Raw genomic sequence first — 14014 nt, 5'->3', positions numbered from 1 at the left:
GTTTTGTGGAAGACATGTTCTGCGAAGACTCTAACAATTGAGTCTCCTGTACAGTTTTGCGTTGCATTGAACTGTGCCTGTAACAAGCATTTTTGAAGCATGTCACCGGCGATTTCTGCGATATTTAACTTAATAATGCCCTGACCCTCAGTTCGTAATTAGCCTGTGTACAACTTACTTCCTAATCAGTTTATCTTCAAACATAGAGAGCTAGCTGGGACAGAACTATTAACTGAAGAAGTACACCATCGAGAAGGTAGGTCAATAGGGCTTGTACTTTATTTCCATTTGTCATCGTTTTAAGAAGATCAATACAAGGTTAAATTTTTTGCCAGCTGAAAAACAAAAAAGATATTATTGAGGCAATACCAACGCAAAACATTTGAAATGTATTCTTGTCAGCAATTTTAATGAAGGTGGGTATTTAATAGAAATACATTTTAGAGATACATTTTAACGTGGAAGAAAAATTATGTATTGGGTAAGTTTGAGTAAGGGATTAGTCTAAAATAGCTCAGTTCTGCTTGGCGTGTGTACGAAGTAGAACAAGGCGTGTGATAAAGAGCACGCCCAAGTTTCGTATGGCGTGTGCGGAGGCGTGCGGGTGAGATCGCACTCCATTCATGACCAAAACTGGGTCATGTAACTCCTGCATTATTTTTGTATTTCTTTTCATGATGAACCTTCTTTTCTCACCATATGCAGAAGTTTGAGCATTGAGTTGTGTAAAGTTTGTCTAAATCAAGTCCAAACTATGTCTAAGATAAATACATATGTTAAAACATTTCGACAGTAACATTGTTTAAATTACCTTCTATTTTCAAACCTTACAGGATCTTCCCACATATTATTGGTTTATTGTTTAATGTGCATTAATATGTTCCTGACCCCAGAATTAGTTACTTTTGTACCTAGAAAGGCATGTCATGTGACAAGACATGTGTGAAGTCATTATTTGGTAGCAATTCAGGGAAGATATTAAAACTTTGTTTTTAATAGGTTACGTTGAAAGTGACTTTTTGTTTTATTTTCATTATGTATGTTACTAATTAATCTTTTGTTGACTGTTTTAATTGTGGAGATGTTTTATATTTTGTAGGTAAACTATGTAAGTAATTAAACAATAAAGTTATATTCATGATCTATGTATATCAAAATGAGAATAGAGGCTGCAATTTTGTTGGTAGTTCTATCAACTGGAGTATATTCCAAAGGTAAGAATTTGACTTTCACCTTTCCATGAAAAAAAAAGTTATGTTTGTGAAAAATCTTGATTGATACTTAAAGGTTTAAACTTAGAAGTTTCACTAATTGCATGGCATTATCAAATAGCTCTGAGTGAGGTGTTTTTTAAACAGTTTTACCAAAGTGTAAATGGTTAAAATAAGATTTAATTAATCCATAATAATACGCTGCGTCTGTCTGTTAAGGCAAACTAACTTGTGACAGGATGGTGACGTCAGTTATTGGGTAACTAAGGACTACTTGGGACTAAATGGGACCAATTTTCTCAAGATGAGTCAACCCACCTGTTTCAGAAAGAAGTCACCAACACAATTTAAATTGAATATTTCTGTTAAATTTATTTTTGAATATTTTTGTTAAAAAGCACACAATTCTATACATTTTATTGATAAGCGTTTAAGCTATGGTTTTTGTCAGAACATTAACAACACCATCAAATATTATTTTCAGAAATGTATGCTCTCCTTATGAAGGAGATACATTCACCAGCTGATCAACTAGTTTTGTTATAATTATGCTTGATACCAGTGATTAGTTGAGATATTATAATTTTGTCTACAGAACTAATAAAACACGTAGACCTATAAAAAAATCCTGGACAATTTTTTTAAGTTTTTTTTTATCACTTCAACTTGTTTTTTTGCAGAAGGTAATCTACATATAGGCATAGACTTTCGGTATTTTTCAGCATTCCTAATTCATTGGGTAATTCTGATGCATAAATAATTCCAAGTTTTTTTGGCACAACTTGATTTTGAGATCAAGTGAAAGTTATACAGACTACATTTCCTCTGTATTGGTAAAGGCATCACTACATTATGTTTAGTATCTCTTTTCTTATTGGTGTTTGTAATTCATTTAGACCATTTTTTAATTTAATTTTGTGTAATTTTTAGACCCATTAGCTTTCGTAGCATCACCATTTCCACAAAATCGTCTATTCGTTTACAAGAGAGGCCGAATAAACATATCGTGTCAAAGCAATGATAAATTAGCAAATGTAACATTAACTATGAACCCTAAATTAGATAAGTACAATTTTAAACAATATGGTCAAGACTTTGTTTTGGAAGAAGCTACTATTCATGATATATCAGAATACTCATGCCATGCTACAAATGGCAATGAAAGCATATCTATGACACTTGGTGATTTACTTGTAAGCAGACTTGCTTGTAGAGAGAATTTGTTCCTACGTGAGAAATTGAAAATTATAAAACAAAAGATATTAATGTTTGAAAAAAATGAAAATATTTCCATTAATTGCTTGGCAGAAGGTGTTTCTGGTCAACGCTCTCACCCTCTTTCATGGTGGAGGGAAAACAAGAAATTTCCCTCTAACAAACAGCGCCATCAATTAAAAAATAATACATTGCACGATGTTGAAAAGTTAAATATTCCTTCCGCACAGAGCAAAGATGCTGGATTGTATAGCTGTGTTCGTAATGTATCAGGATGCAAAGACTCTGATGTAACAAAAGTATCTGTTGAATTGAAATGGATAGGTAATTTGGTTTTACTTGAATTTTAAATATTCTAAATATACAGTGTTTTTTTATACATCAAGTTATTTTACTGTTGATTCTTAGAGACTGCATGTAACTGTGGATATTGCAGGGTGCCTAGAGGAGTTGCAATATGTTGCAATTACATTTTCAGGTTTCTGTGTTGATATTTTCCTGCCATAATAGGGCTCATTTTTATGCAGATTAGAAAACTTTCCGGAACATAATAAATCATAAATAGGATTTTATTGTAAATTGAAATATAAGTATTTTTAAAAGTTTTTTTTTTGCTTTGACCATTTAAATCTAATGTCCGATTTCTTGTCACAATTAGTTTATTCGGGTTTAATTTTATTTTGCTCTTTTTCAAATTGTTGTATGGACCCAGATTAAGGTGTACAATATTCTTAAACTCTGGCACTTTATAAGTTTTTTATTCAAAGCAGTAGGGCAAAATAAAGTGCATTTTCTAAATTAAAACATGATATTTCAATTAGTCTTTAAAGGGTCTCGCAGAAAACTATTGATGTGAATACAGGGCTTATTATTCTTGTTGCTATTTTTTTTTAAATTATATAGTAATGTTAATGACTGCTTTAAACTTTCTGAATGCACAATGTTTTCTTGCGTGTTTATAAACCAAATGTACGTTATAACCTGTGATACACTTGAATTCCAAAGAAAAGCTTAGTTTAAAAGTCCAGCATTTTCAACTCCTTTCTGTGCTACAACATGAAGGAATTAAAAAAAGGAAAGAAACGGTTATGAATTAAGTTGGCGTCTAACTTTGAAAAAGTGAAATCCTGATGAAAAGATTTTGTGAAGACTATTTACAGTCCTTTCCATAAAAAACTAAGCATTCATATTGTGAAGCTAATTATTTCTTAAGAAAATGTATATACTGTATTTATTCCAATATTCCCACATTTCTATCTTGCCTCTCAAACTTGCATGTCGAATTTCTGTACCTTTTCTTCGTTTTCCATTATTTCTGTCATACATACCAGTGTAGGTATGTTAGAATTTCAATTAAAAATTGTAAAAGCTGCGTTGCACAGAACAGATTTTTCCTAAATTTATTTATATTTTTATCTTTTTTACGCATCATAATTCTCTGGATATGTTAAAAATTGCTGAATTTTTTTGTTATTTCCTACTCTCTAATATTTCCGCCTCTGTATTAAAGCTGGCTTTATTTCTAACGTTGAAACACTAATCAGTATGTGGTGAGACACAATTAGGGAAAGGTAATATTGGTGATTAAATGCATTTCCAAATTGAGCATGACATACATCATTTTTTTTAGAACCATTTAAGGCGAAATTTCTTAACTTTTCTACAACTGGCAGAGCAACAGTTGGTTCAAATTACACCCTTTCATGCATTGTAAATGCTTCTCCCACTCCAAATATGTTCTGGTCTGTTGGAAATAAAGTCATCAATTCCTGCAATTACCAGAGATCGTGTTTTCTAAGGTTAACCCATGTCACCAAGAAAGATGAAGCAACATATTCATGTACTGCTAAAAATACTGAAGGGATTGTAAAAGATGTTCATAAATTGAGCATCTTAGGTAAGTTTTTTTTTACTCAAACTGTTTTTTAAAATTCATTAATAACTACCTTGTTAATGTGTTAATTATAGAAACAAATGTAAAAAACGAAATTTAACATTTCGTCAAGACAATGTGTCCAATAAATATGCCAACTAGGTGATTTTGGTAAGGTTTTGTAAGGTTTGGAAGTCTGAAACAAATGAACAAAAAACACTTAATATTCCAAACATTTTGCTTATTTCTGGAATTTTCCGACGATATATTACCCTTCTAAATGTACTAAAATGACTAAAGCAGGCTTAGAAGTTTAAAGGTTGTAAAAGTGCGGATTAATACACCCTTTATTTGTGTATGGTGCTCTTTACCAATTTTAAAAATGCATTTCTGCAGTTGTCCTATTTCTACAGAATAGACTTGTAGCATTTATTTTAAATACATTCTGCTTCCAAGTATCTGCATGGTTGTGTGTATTATATTAAGGTGTGAATTCAGTAATCACATATATCTCTATAATTTCCATTCCATAATTTTTCTGTTTTCGTACTTTGGTAATACAATGACATCTTGATGTTGATAGGACTGTTTTTGCAAAATCACAACATGTCAATGCGATGTGTCAGTATCCTCTACAACCAGTGTGACAAGTAGAATTGATATTGGTTTCTGATAAACTTAATTCTTTTCTTTAGTTTTGCCTGTTATTAAAGAAAGCGAATACAATGCTAGCAAAGGAAGAATTTTAACTTGCAAAGTTATAAAAGGTGACCCTAAGCCATTTGTGTATTGGGAAAAAAGTGTGGCATGTCCTCCGAATGAAAACTGCAAGACAAAGTGGGCAAATTTATCAGCTGACACGTCCTATGAAGTAAGAATTGTTTTGTCTAATAAACTAATATACATGTTATTTCAAGCCAGCTTAAATATTTAGAGAGCAATTTATGCTAGTTTAATTAGTTTTCATATTTGCAATTTCCAAAAACAATATGTAGATCTTGTAGCAAACAGTAAAAGAACACCTATGTCGTTCCACCCCAATCGTGAACGCCCAAAGCGTTTACTTGGCCTTGAAAATATAATAAAGCTTGTAAGGAATTGAAAATACAGAATAGCCACTAAAAAAAAAATCGTGAGTTAGCAAAAAAACAGGTTGAACCAAGAAAATATTAAACTGCTGCAAAGCACACCTATCCATTGTGTTGTGATATTCATCGACATTTCTACAACTCTTTTTAGATGGTGAACAACAACGTGAAGGGAACATACGAGTTAAAATCGCTAGACATTAGTGACCACGGTACATTTCGTTGTGTTGCTGTGAATGTTGCTGGCAAAAATTATGCTCAATTGATTCTACGTAAAGGTCTAGCAAATAGTAAGTAGCCATTTTGTATGTACTAGCTAAGAACCTGTCACAGAAATTTCATTATGACCGAGAAAGGTTTCCCTCTCCTTCTCATGGATTTCTTTTGTTTTTTTAGGTGCTAGCAACGAATCAAAAAGTCCTGTTGTAGGGATAGTGCTTGGCCTGCTTTTTATATTTCTTTTCTTTTTTGTTATATTTTTGTGCTACCGAAAGTACATGTTGAAGAAATACGCCTTATATATGGCTCCTGATCCAAAATTTCATGTAAGTTGTACTAAATTGCGTTGACAAACTTTTCCAAAGTAATGCAAATTTCAAAAGAGCAGTAATATTGTTATAATTTAATCAAAGGGCCTACATTCTGAATAATTGTTATGAGATATATTTACATTTTATTTTAACCAACCACACATTTTATTTATTCATGCTAGTTACAGGTATACACTTCTGAGATGAAACTAACCATGTTCGTCCTATCTCAGAACTATTTTCACATTTATCTGTAGATTGATCCTGATCGCACGTTATTTGAACAAAGCATTGAACTCCCCTATGACCCTGAATGGGAATTCCCCAGAGAACGTTTGGAGTTGATCCGCAATTTAGGATCTGGTGCTTTTGGTCAAGTTTGGTTAGCACATGCGAAAGGTATATTAGCACTGAGCCCGAGAGATAAAGACACCATGGCTATACGGAGGAGAACAAGATTGAGATTAAATAAGAAAGTTCCGAAGACATTGTTGAACTGTTTCCTTGACGACGACCTTTGCGAGCAAAGTGTATTTGTTGCAGTCAAGACTTTAAAAGGTATTATTTTTACATATATTTATATATATTTGCGCTATATCTTTAGTAACGATTTATTTAACAATCTTTAAGTTTTTTTTCTTTGGGTTAGGTACATTTATAAGATGATAATTCTCCATTATTCAATGACGTTTGGTTAGCTTCTTTAGAAGAACGTCGGAATTATTTCCAAAATACTACAATAAGTGCTATTAAACCACGCCTATCAAATAGTTCGCTAGCCCGTAAATTATAAAATGCTTAATGTTAGCTAAAAGGAAAAGTTAAGGGGTAAACATAGAATTTGTTATTTAAAATCCTCTTTTTGACTGTTAAACGTTAATTATGCGTAATCTTGCCAATTATATGCTTTTATGTTGTCGATACCTTCGGTACCTTTTGCACTTAGCGCTCTGAACCAGAATTTTGATTGGTTACTACAAAAAATGCTGCAAACACTCATCTCATTTTTTTAAAGTTGACAGATTACAACCGCCGCGGAAATTTTTTTCTTAAAGCTTTTACCTGGGAGCTGCGACCAATTATGCTTTAGTACATGCTGGCGTGAATGCAAACCATTTGACACATTCTTCGAGGACGCGTAAGGAACACGATTGCTTTTAACCATGAATTTCTTTTAACAATGAATTTCCTTTAACCATGAAATTTTTTTTTAGCGAATCCTTCTGATGTGGAATACAAGGATCTCGCATCCGAAATCAAAGTTTTGATTCATCTTGGTAACCATGACAACATTGTAAATATTCTCGGCGCATGTACGCGGGGCGGTAATCTCGGTGCTATTATGGATTTTTGTCCCCATGGAAACTTGGTGCACTTCTTAAGAGATAGAAGAGATATATTTTCGTTGCAATGGGCGAAACAGGCTGATAGTTATGAAGAAGACTTTTGTTTTTTTGATGCTGCTCATGTAGCCCTACAAATCGCGAGAGGGATGGCTTTTCTATCAGAAAAGAAGGTAGGAGTTAGCAAGCGAACAGTGAAATTTATCAACGCTTTTTAAACTTTGTCATGTGTATGTTCATCTAGGCGAAACCCATTTATGTTTAAGCCCACTCAAGTTGGCCTTGTAAGCACTTGTACCCGTGGTTATATGTTAGTTTACTGTGTATAAAAAAAGGAACCGAATCTCGCGAAATATCATGGTCACAGTTTTTCATTTTTGACAAAACTGGTCTTACTTCTAAAAAATCTTAGTCATAACAAAATTCTTAGAGTTGTTTGTAAACTGTCTGTTTTAGACCTACGTCAAAAAAGCAAATAAATTTTGTGGTAAAATAGAATATAGATCAGCATAATAGAAATTAGCTTGTAGGCTTAGAAAAGGCCTAAATTTAGTAGAAAAAGTAGTCGTCGCAAAATTAGTGAAAAATCTGTATATCTTGATGTTTTATACATAATTTCTTTATTTCTTTTTTGTCACTTTCACCCTAAATCTGACCATCTTCTTGTAAGCATAAATCCCTCCCGCTGCAGGTTATAACCATAAACACCTCCCTCTACAGGTTGTTCATCGAGATTTAGCTGCTCGAAACGTCCTGGTTGGATCGGATTACGTCATCAAGATAGCGGATTTCGGACTAGCTCGAGATATATATTTAACAGATTTTTATTTAAAAGAAAGCAGCGGAATGCTACCTGTTAAATGGATGGCTCCAGAATCATTGTTTGATAAATTGTACACAGTAAAAAGTGATGTGTAAGTTCTCAGTTTTTTGAAGACCTGGTTCACACTTTCTTTATTGTTAACTTTTAAAAATTGGTTTTACAGAGAGGAAAATTAGCAGAGTGATTTTTAGAAGGTCGTCACTTTCAACATCATTAAGGGCATTCCATTCTTTTGAAGCGATATTTCAATGAAAAATCAACATACGTTCCTATTTTTTTAATATGCGTAATTCGACTGATACCCTTGTGGTAGAGCGTTCGCTTCCAATCGGAAAGTCTTGGATTTAAACCCCTATTAAGTCATCCAAAGACTATAAAAGTATGAGTCGATCCTTTCTGCTTAGTGTTTAGCACGAAAAATTGATTCCTGTGCTTGCACAACTTTCGTAGCTCAAATGAGAGATGATATGTACCCTCGCTGATTCCCTAGAAAATAGCAGTTGTTCTTTTCTTCAAAAAAGCATTATTGTTTTGGTTAGTGTGGATTTGATTTCATTTCAGATGGTCTTTTGGCATCGTTTTATGGGAAATCTGCACCATGGGTGGTTCTCCGTACCCTGGGTTACCAATGGAGAATCTATTTGAATATTTACAAGCTGGACACAGAATGGAAAAACCGGCAACATGTCCGGATGAACTCTACAATATTATGATCCAATGCTGGAAAGAGAATCGATGCGAGAGACCGTTTTTTCATGAACTCACTTCGCAACTGGAAAATATCATCCAAAGCAAAATCGTGGTATGTGCTGATAACATTGTAGACATTTCCCTCCTTATTTGCTATGAGAGTCAATCCTACCCTAAAGCTTGTATCTCGAGTATTTCGTATCTTGTCTTTTTCAACGTTGAGAGGCTGTTATTTGTTTTAACTTACATAATTTTTTGTTTTTTCTTGCGTGATATATTTTATTTGCGAAGGTTATGAACTGCTGTTTGCCCTTTCATTATGCGCAAACGTTGTGACGTCACTGTAATGTTTGAAACAGCTCTTGACCTGTTGCGTGATATGTTCTTTGTGTAATTAATCCTAAAGACTCAAAACGGAGACAAAATATAAGTATCGTGAACTCTCCATCTCTCATTGATTAACTTTGATAAATAACACTTACTTGGTTATCTGAAGATAAATATTTCTTTTTATGTTACAATTTTCAGATTACGAACAATCTGGCAACTTTTGAAAGGTTAAAGAGCTGTTCTGATGAAACTGATTATTTAGTTCCAAAATCACCTGCAAAAAAGAAAAAAGGGTCCTTAGATACAATGCTTAATATGAAAGGGTAAGAAGAGTCTTTGTCTTGCCTTCTCTTTATTTCTTTGTAAGATTTATTGTTTATAATTAATAACTTTTTAAAGTTTTTTTTGTCGAATTCAGTGCTATGTTTCAAAACAGTTGCTTGTAGCTTCGACTACTGGCAATGGAAAATAAATATTTATGATCTGCTATCCTTTCTTTCTTGATTAAAGGTTATGCGTGTGCAGCAATGTGTTTGACATCCATTAACCATCATTGTCGCTAGCTCCTAGTAATTCACCATGCCTTTTACCAATAGAACCTCGTAGCTAAGATCAATTCGAATTCTCTTTAGGTTATTCCCAGTGGCAATGTATCGTAAGAAGTCTGCCGGTAACATCGTCAATTTCCCTCCTATGGAAGAAACAGTGAAAAAAGAAGAGGAAGAACAAAGTGATCCTGTTTGTGAAAATAGATATGTTGATCTTCGTACACCTACGCAAGATGAAAATAAAAACGACAACCTAGCAGACTGGATGAAACCTTTTAGTACCTGACAAATCAAAAGACTGGTTGTATATGCACCAATTAGGGATTGAATGGATGCGTATGGGACTTTTGGAAGTTCAGTTAAAAACAAAATCTATAATCGAGGACCCGTCTTGATACGACAGAATTGAGAATGTTTTTACACACAATTTATTTAACACGACAGAATCCCGACAAGCTGGAAAGCTTGATTACAACAGAGATTCCTGTCCGTTAAAAAGAAAACAGATGTTTACTCGTGTCCTAATGACAGGTGTGGCTACACCCCTGTGTGCAACTTGTACACTAAGTGTTCTTGCAATAGGTGTTTTATACCTCTTTTCTAAAGCTTTTTCTATTGTCGCTCAAAATTATGACCGCTAAAAAATTTAGGTATTTCTTGTAACTATGGTGATAAAACTCCGTGTGAATAAGACTATCACGTGTTACCCAACATGCAGCATCGTGTTGCACAGTGGAATCTGTCTAAAGCTTATCTTATTGGTGCAAAAAAATGACCGTCCCATACAGGTGTGCGCCTTACAGAGATTTTATTAAATGTTTGATCTGAAATGAAGTAATCTGTTCCAACTGTTGGTGACCGCTATATGTACCCGCTGTAGACAGATTTCACGGCATATCTTTCTTGTTAGATCAGTTTTTGTATCGTTTTTGTACTTTCAAAATGATAGCTTTTTTAAAATGGTAGCTTTGTTGACAGTATTCTTGTACGTACATACTTTCTTATTTATCGGTTCAGTTCTTATGTTCTAAATTTTTAGGACAATGTAAATATAGTTTTATGTCAACCGAGAATTGTTGTTTCTTTTTTAATTATTTTTTATACTTTTTTACTCGTGTAAATATTACTTTATTATTTTTAACATGATTGTAATTACTTGATTCTAAATTTTTCACTTGGCTTTTATTGTAGATTTTGTACTTGTTGCAAGAATTTCTAAACCTTAAATGTTAAAAATTTAATTTCTATTTATCACAGGTTGTTCAAAAAAGTTTCTGTTCATTCTTCAGTCAATTACCTGTGATAGAGTTTGGCTACTCCTTAAGTTGGATTTCCACTTAAAATGCAACGGATTTTTTTGTTTTTTTCTAGAAGCCTCAAATACTGATTGTCTTTAAGTATATGTCTAATTTTTAATAATTTTAAAATGATTCTTTGTACTGTTTTTATGTTTTATAGCATGTAATAATTTTTGTCTGTACCTGTGAATAGGTGAATCGTTACATACACATATATGAAATATTGAATGATTTCTATAAATATTATTTCTTTTTTGCTTTTGAATATGTGGCTGGCGTGAAAATAGCGCAGGTACTGGCTGTCAAGATACACGTCTTTTGTCGGTATTTTTGAAAAAGTCGTTTGTTCCTGTGATTGAAATTGATAAGTAAAATTACCAAAAGCTAATTAAGAAATTTATATTTTATATTTCGAAAATATTTAGCTAGCAGAGCAGTTAATAACATTCTTAGTTTTTGTTTGTATTGTCAGTAACTGTCTTGTTTAAAAAGAGGGTCAAGATTTCAAAGACAAAAATGCTGAGAGGAATTTAAGTTCTAAAGGAATTTCCGTTGAAAAAATTTGCTGCAACATCACATCTCTCTCACGCTAACAGCGATAGAAACAAAACTTAAAATAAAAAAACCCGGCAAATAATCAGGAGGCTGATGGACCACGTCTTCCTTGAGAGGTGGCCGGCAATATATCCTTTTTATTGTTGTTCTTGATCGCCATCTTGCTTTATTGAAAATGACATTTATTGCTGTCATGTGTTGGATCACTGTGTGCTTGACGGTTTCCGTCAGTATTGTCAAAATATTGTCGTGTTGAAGCATTTTTGTCAGTATCGTCGAAATATTGTCGTGTTGAAGCATTTTTGTCACTATCGTCAAAATACTGTCATGTTGAATCATTTTTGCCAGTATCGTCAAAATATTGTCGTGTTGAAGTATTTTTGTCAGTATCGTCGAAATATTTTCGTGTTGAAGCATTTCGTCAGTATCGTCAAAATACTGTCATGTTGAAGCATTTTCGTCAGTATTGTCAAAATATTGTTGTGTTGAAGCATTTTTGTCAGTATCGTCGAAATATTGTCGTGTTGAAGCATTTTTGTCAGTATCGTCAAAATACTTTCGTGTTGAAGCATTTTTGTCAGTATCGTCGAAATATTGTCGTGTTGAAGCATTTTTACCAGTATCGTCAAAATATTGTCGTGTTGAAGTATTTTTGTCAGTATCGTCGAAATATTTTCGTGTTAAAGCATTTTCGTCAGTATTGTCAAAATATTGTCGTGTTGAAGCATTTTTTTCAGTATCGTCGAAATATTGTCGTGTTGAAGCATTTTTGTCAGTATTGTCAAAATACTGTCGTGTTGAAGCATTTTTGTCAGTATCGTCGAAATATTGTCGTGTTGAAGCATTTTTACCAGTATCGTCAAAATACTGTCGTGTTGAAGCATTTTTGTCAGTATCGTCGAAATATTGTCGTGTTGAAGCATTTTCGTCAGTATCGTCAAAATATTGTCGTGTTGAAGCATTTCACAAATACGTCTCATAGACGGCTTTAGCGAGACCGCAATAAACCATGTCAAATAATTACGTCTCAAAAACGTCTGAAAATGGTCTTGTAAAAAAACGTCTGCAGAAAGACTTATATAGTACGTCTTGATTAGGTCAGAAGGCGTCCGTACCTGAAAAATACCAATTTTAGACGTCTTAAAGACGTCTGGTGGTCACTCAATCCTATTTTAATAATATTTCCATTCTTCCCTTGCAAAACTTATGAATGTCTTGCAACAACATTTTAAAATAGAGATTGAAGTATGCGTAGAAACAGAGCAGGAAAATGTAAGGGAAACAGGAAAATTAATCTTCAGCTAATTGCACATAAAGGTTCTCATTTCGTGGGTTCTAACTTTCATGCTTTTCATCAAAAATCTTGAAAGAGCGCAAGTTCACCCAACATCTCTCATTGAACACACATTGAATCATTGTACGCACAACAAATCAACTTGAACGCACATCAAATCATTGAATGCACATCAAATCATTGAACGCACAACAAATCAATTTGAACGCGCAACAAATCAATTTGAACGCATATTTTGAGGGAAGAATGTATGGCTTCATGTGCTTTTCTGCAATAAATACTCCCTAAAGGAGTCACGTCAAAGAGTCCGCCGAAGGGGGTCATTTTGCTCAAAATATAAAAGCTCAAAAGTAAAAAAAATTCTATAAGGGAGTCATTTTATAAGCAATTTTACGCCTAAGGGAGTCAAATATAAATGAAGTCCTAAAGAGTGTCGCAATGACTCCCCTATTATTTTCAGTGTGGAGGTAATAACTCCACTTCAAGTTACCTGTTGTGATTTAAGCAATTACCAGCAGGTCTTCATTCGTTGAGAATGGTCTGCAAAGTTTGCATTCTGTTAGCCATGAACGACTGAATATTTTAGCTATCGGCAGTTGTGTTAACTGTGATCCACTCCACCATTAGTTACAGTGGTGAATTGTAGTCTCTTTTCACATCTTCCTAACAATAAATTAGAACAGAAAAACAACAGTATTGGAGTAGCTGGTTATATTGGTAGGTAATTTGCTGTGTAAGATAATTTTGAATTGATCAAATAAACTCTTTTGAACGACACAAAGCCATATTCAAGTAGGGGAAAAGTAATTTCGTGTTACGTTAATATATCTTGACTTATATACCTGGACTTTTACCTAAACGCTTTTATATTTACTTTTGTGTATTTACTCATTCTTTTTGTCTCTCTTGTAAACCCGCCGTTATTTCTGAGGTTGAAACGCTAATTCAGCAACGGAAATAATAGAGTAAACACGGCATAATTCATCCTCGGTAACTGAGTAATGGTTGGATGGTTCAGAGATATTTAACTAACATACTTTTAGTACCTGGCAGTGTGATGTCTTCTTTATATCTAAGCTTTTATTGTCTCATATCAGTCACGTGAGCGGGAGCAATATTTCTGTAGCGACCGGCTAAAATGTACACACAAAAAGTAAATAAACTTTCGTGAAATTGGAACGACGTCAAACGTCCAAAAAAGATCCAAGCTTTGAAC

At 33.5% G+C, this 14014-nt stretch overlaps 1 protein-coding gene and 1 pseudogene across 4 annotated transcripts; one reads left to right on the top strand and one right to left on the bottom strand.

Annotated features, from left to right (window-relative positions):
* The first annotated feature begins 492 nt into the window (after nt 1-492).
* LOC130654628 (platelet-derived growth factor receptor alpha-like) lies at nt 493-11184 on the top strand. Of its 4 annotated transcripts, XM_057457242.1 has the most exons (13): nt 503-1214; nt 2142-2404; nt 2657-2750; nt 4057-4323; nt 4995-5170; nt 5539-5677; nt 5784-5932; nt 6175-6475; nt 7132-7433; nt 7981-8174; nt 8645-8885; nt 9302-9426; nt 9736-11182. In XM_057457242.1, exons 1-13 carry the CDS (start codon nt 1145-1147, stop codon nt 9935-9937), a joined length of 2523 nt encoding a protein of 840 aa, XP_057313225.1. In that variant the 5' UTR covers nt 503-1144; the 3' UTR covers nt 9938-11182. The 4 variants fall into 4 exon arrangements, with proteins under 4 accessions (XP_057313226.1, XP_057313223.1, XP_057313224.1 ...); XM_057457240.1 differs by having other exon boundaries at nt 499-1214; nt 2142-2750; nt 9736-11184; XM_057457241.1 differs by having other exon boundaries at nt 500-1214; nt 2274-2750; nt 9736-11184.
* A 668-nt stretch (nt 11185-11852) lies between these two features.
* LOC130653656 (uncharacterized) lies at nt 11853-12920 on the bottom strand (annotated as a pseudogene).
* Nucleotides 12921-14014: the final 1094 nt, after the last annotated feature.

Source organism: Hydractinia symbiolongicarpus, chromosome 8 (assembly GCF_029227915.1).
Source record: "Hydractinia symbiolongicarpus strain clone_291-10 chromosome 8, HSymV2.1, whole genome shotgun sequence".
Classification (NCBI taxonomy): domain Eukaryota; kingdom Metazoa; phylum Cnidaria; class Hydrozoa; order Anthoathecata; family Hydractiniidae; genus Hydractinia; species Hydractinia symbiolongicarpus.
Note: the sequence above shows the minus strand (reverse complement) of the source record. Positions and strands in the feature narration are given on the sequence as shown.

What these genes read in the sequence shown, in the direction of transcription:
- LOC130654628 (XM_057457240.1), top strand. Translation starts at nt 1,145, where the DNA reads ATGTATATCAAAATGAGAATAGAGGCTGCAATTTTGTTGGTAGTTCTA. An exon ending in ACGTAAAGGTCTAGCAAATA is followed by an intron (nt 5,678 to 5,783) that starts GTAAGTAGCCAT and finishes TTGTTTTTTTAG; the next exon opens with GTGCTAGCAACGAATCAAAA. An exon ending in CTTTTCTATCAGAAAAGAAG is followed by an intron (nt 7,434 to 7,980) that starts GTAGGAGTTAGC and finishes CTCCCTCTACAG; the next exon opens with GTTGTTCATCGAGATTTAGC.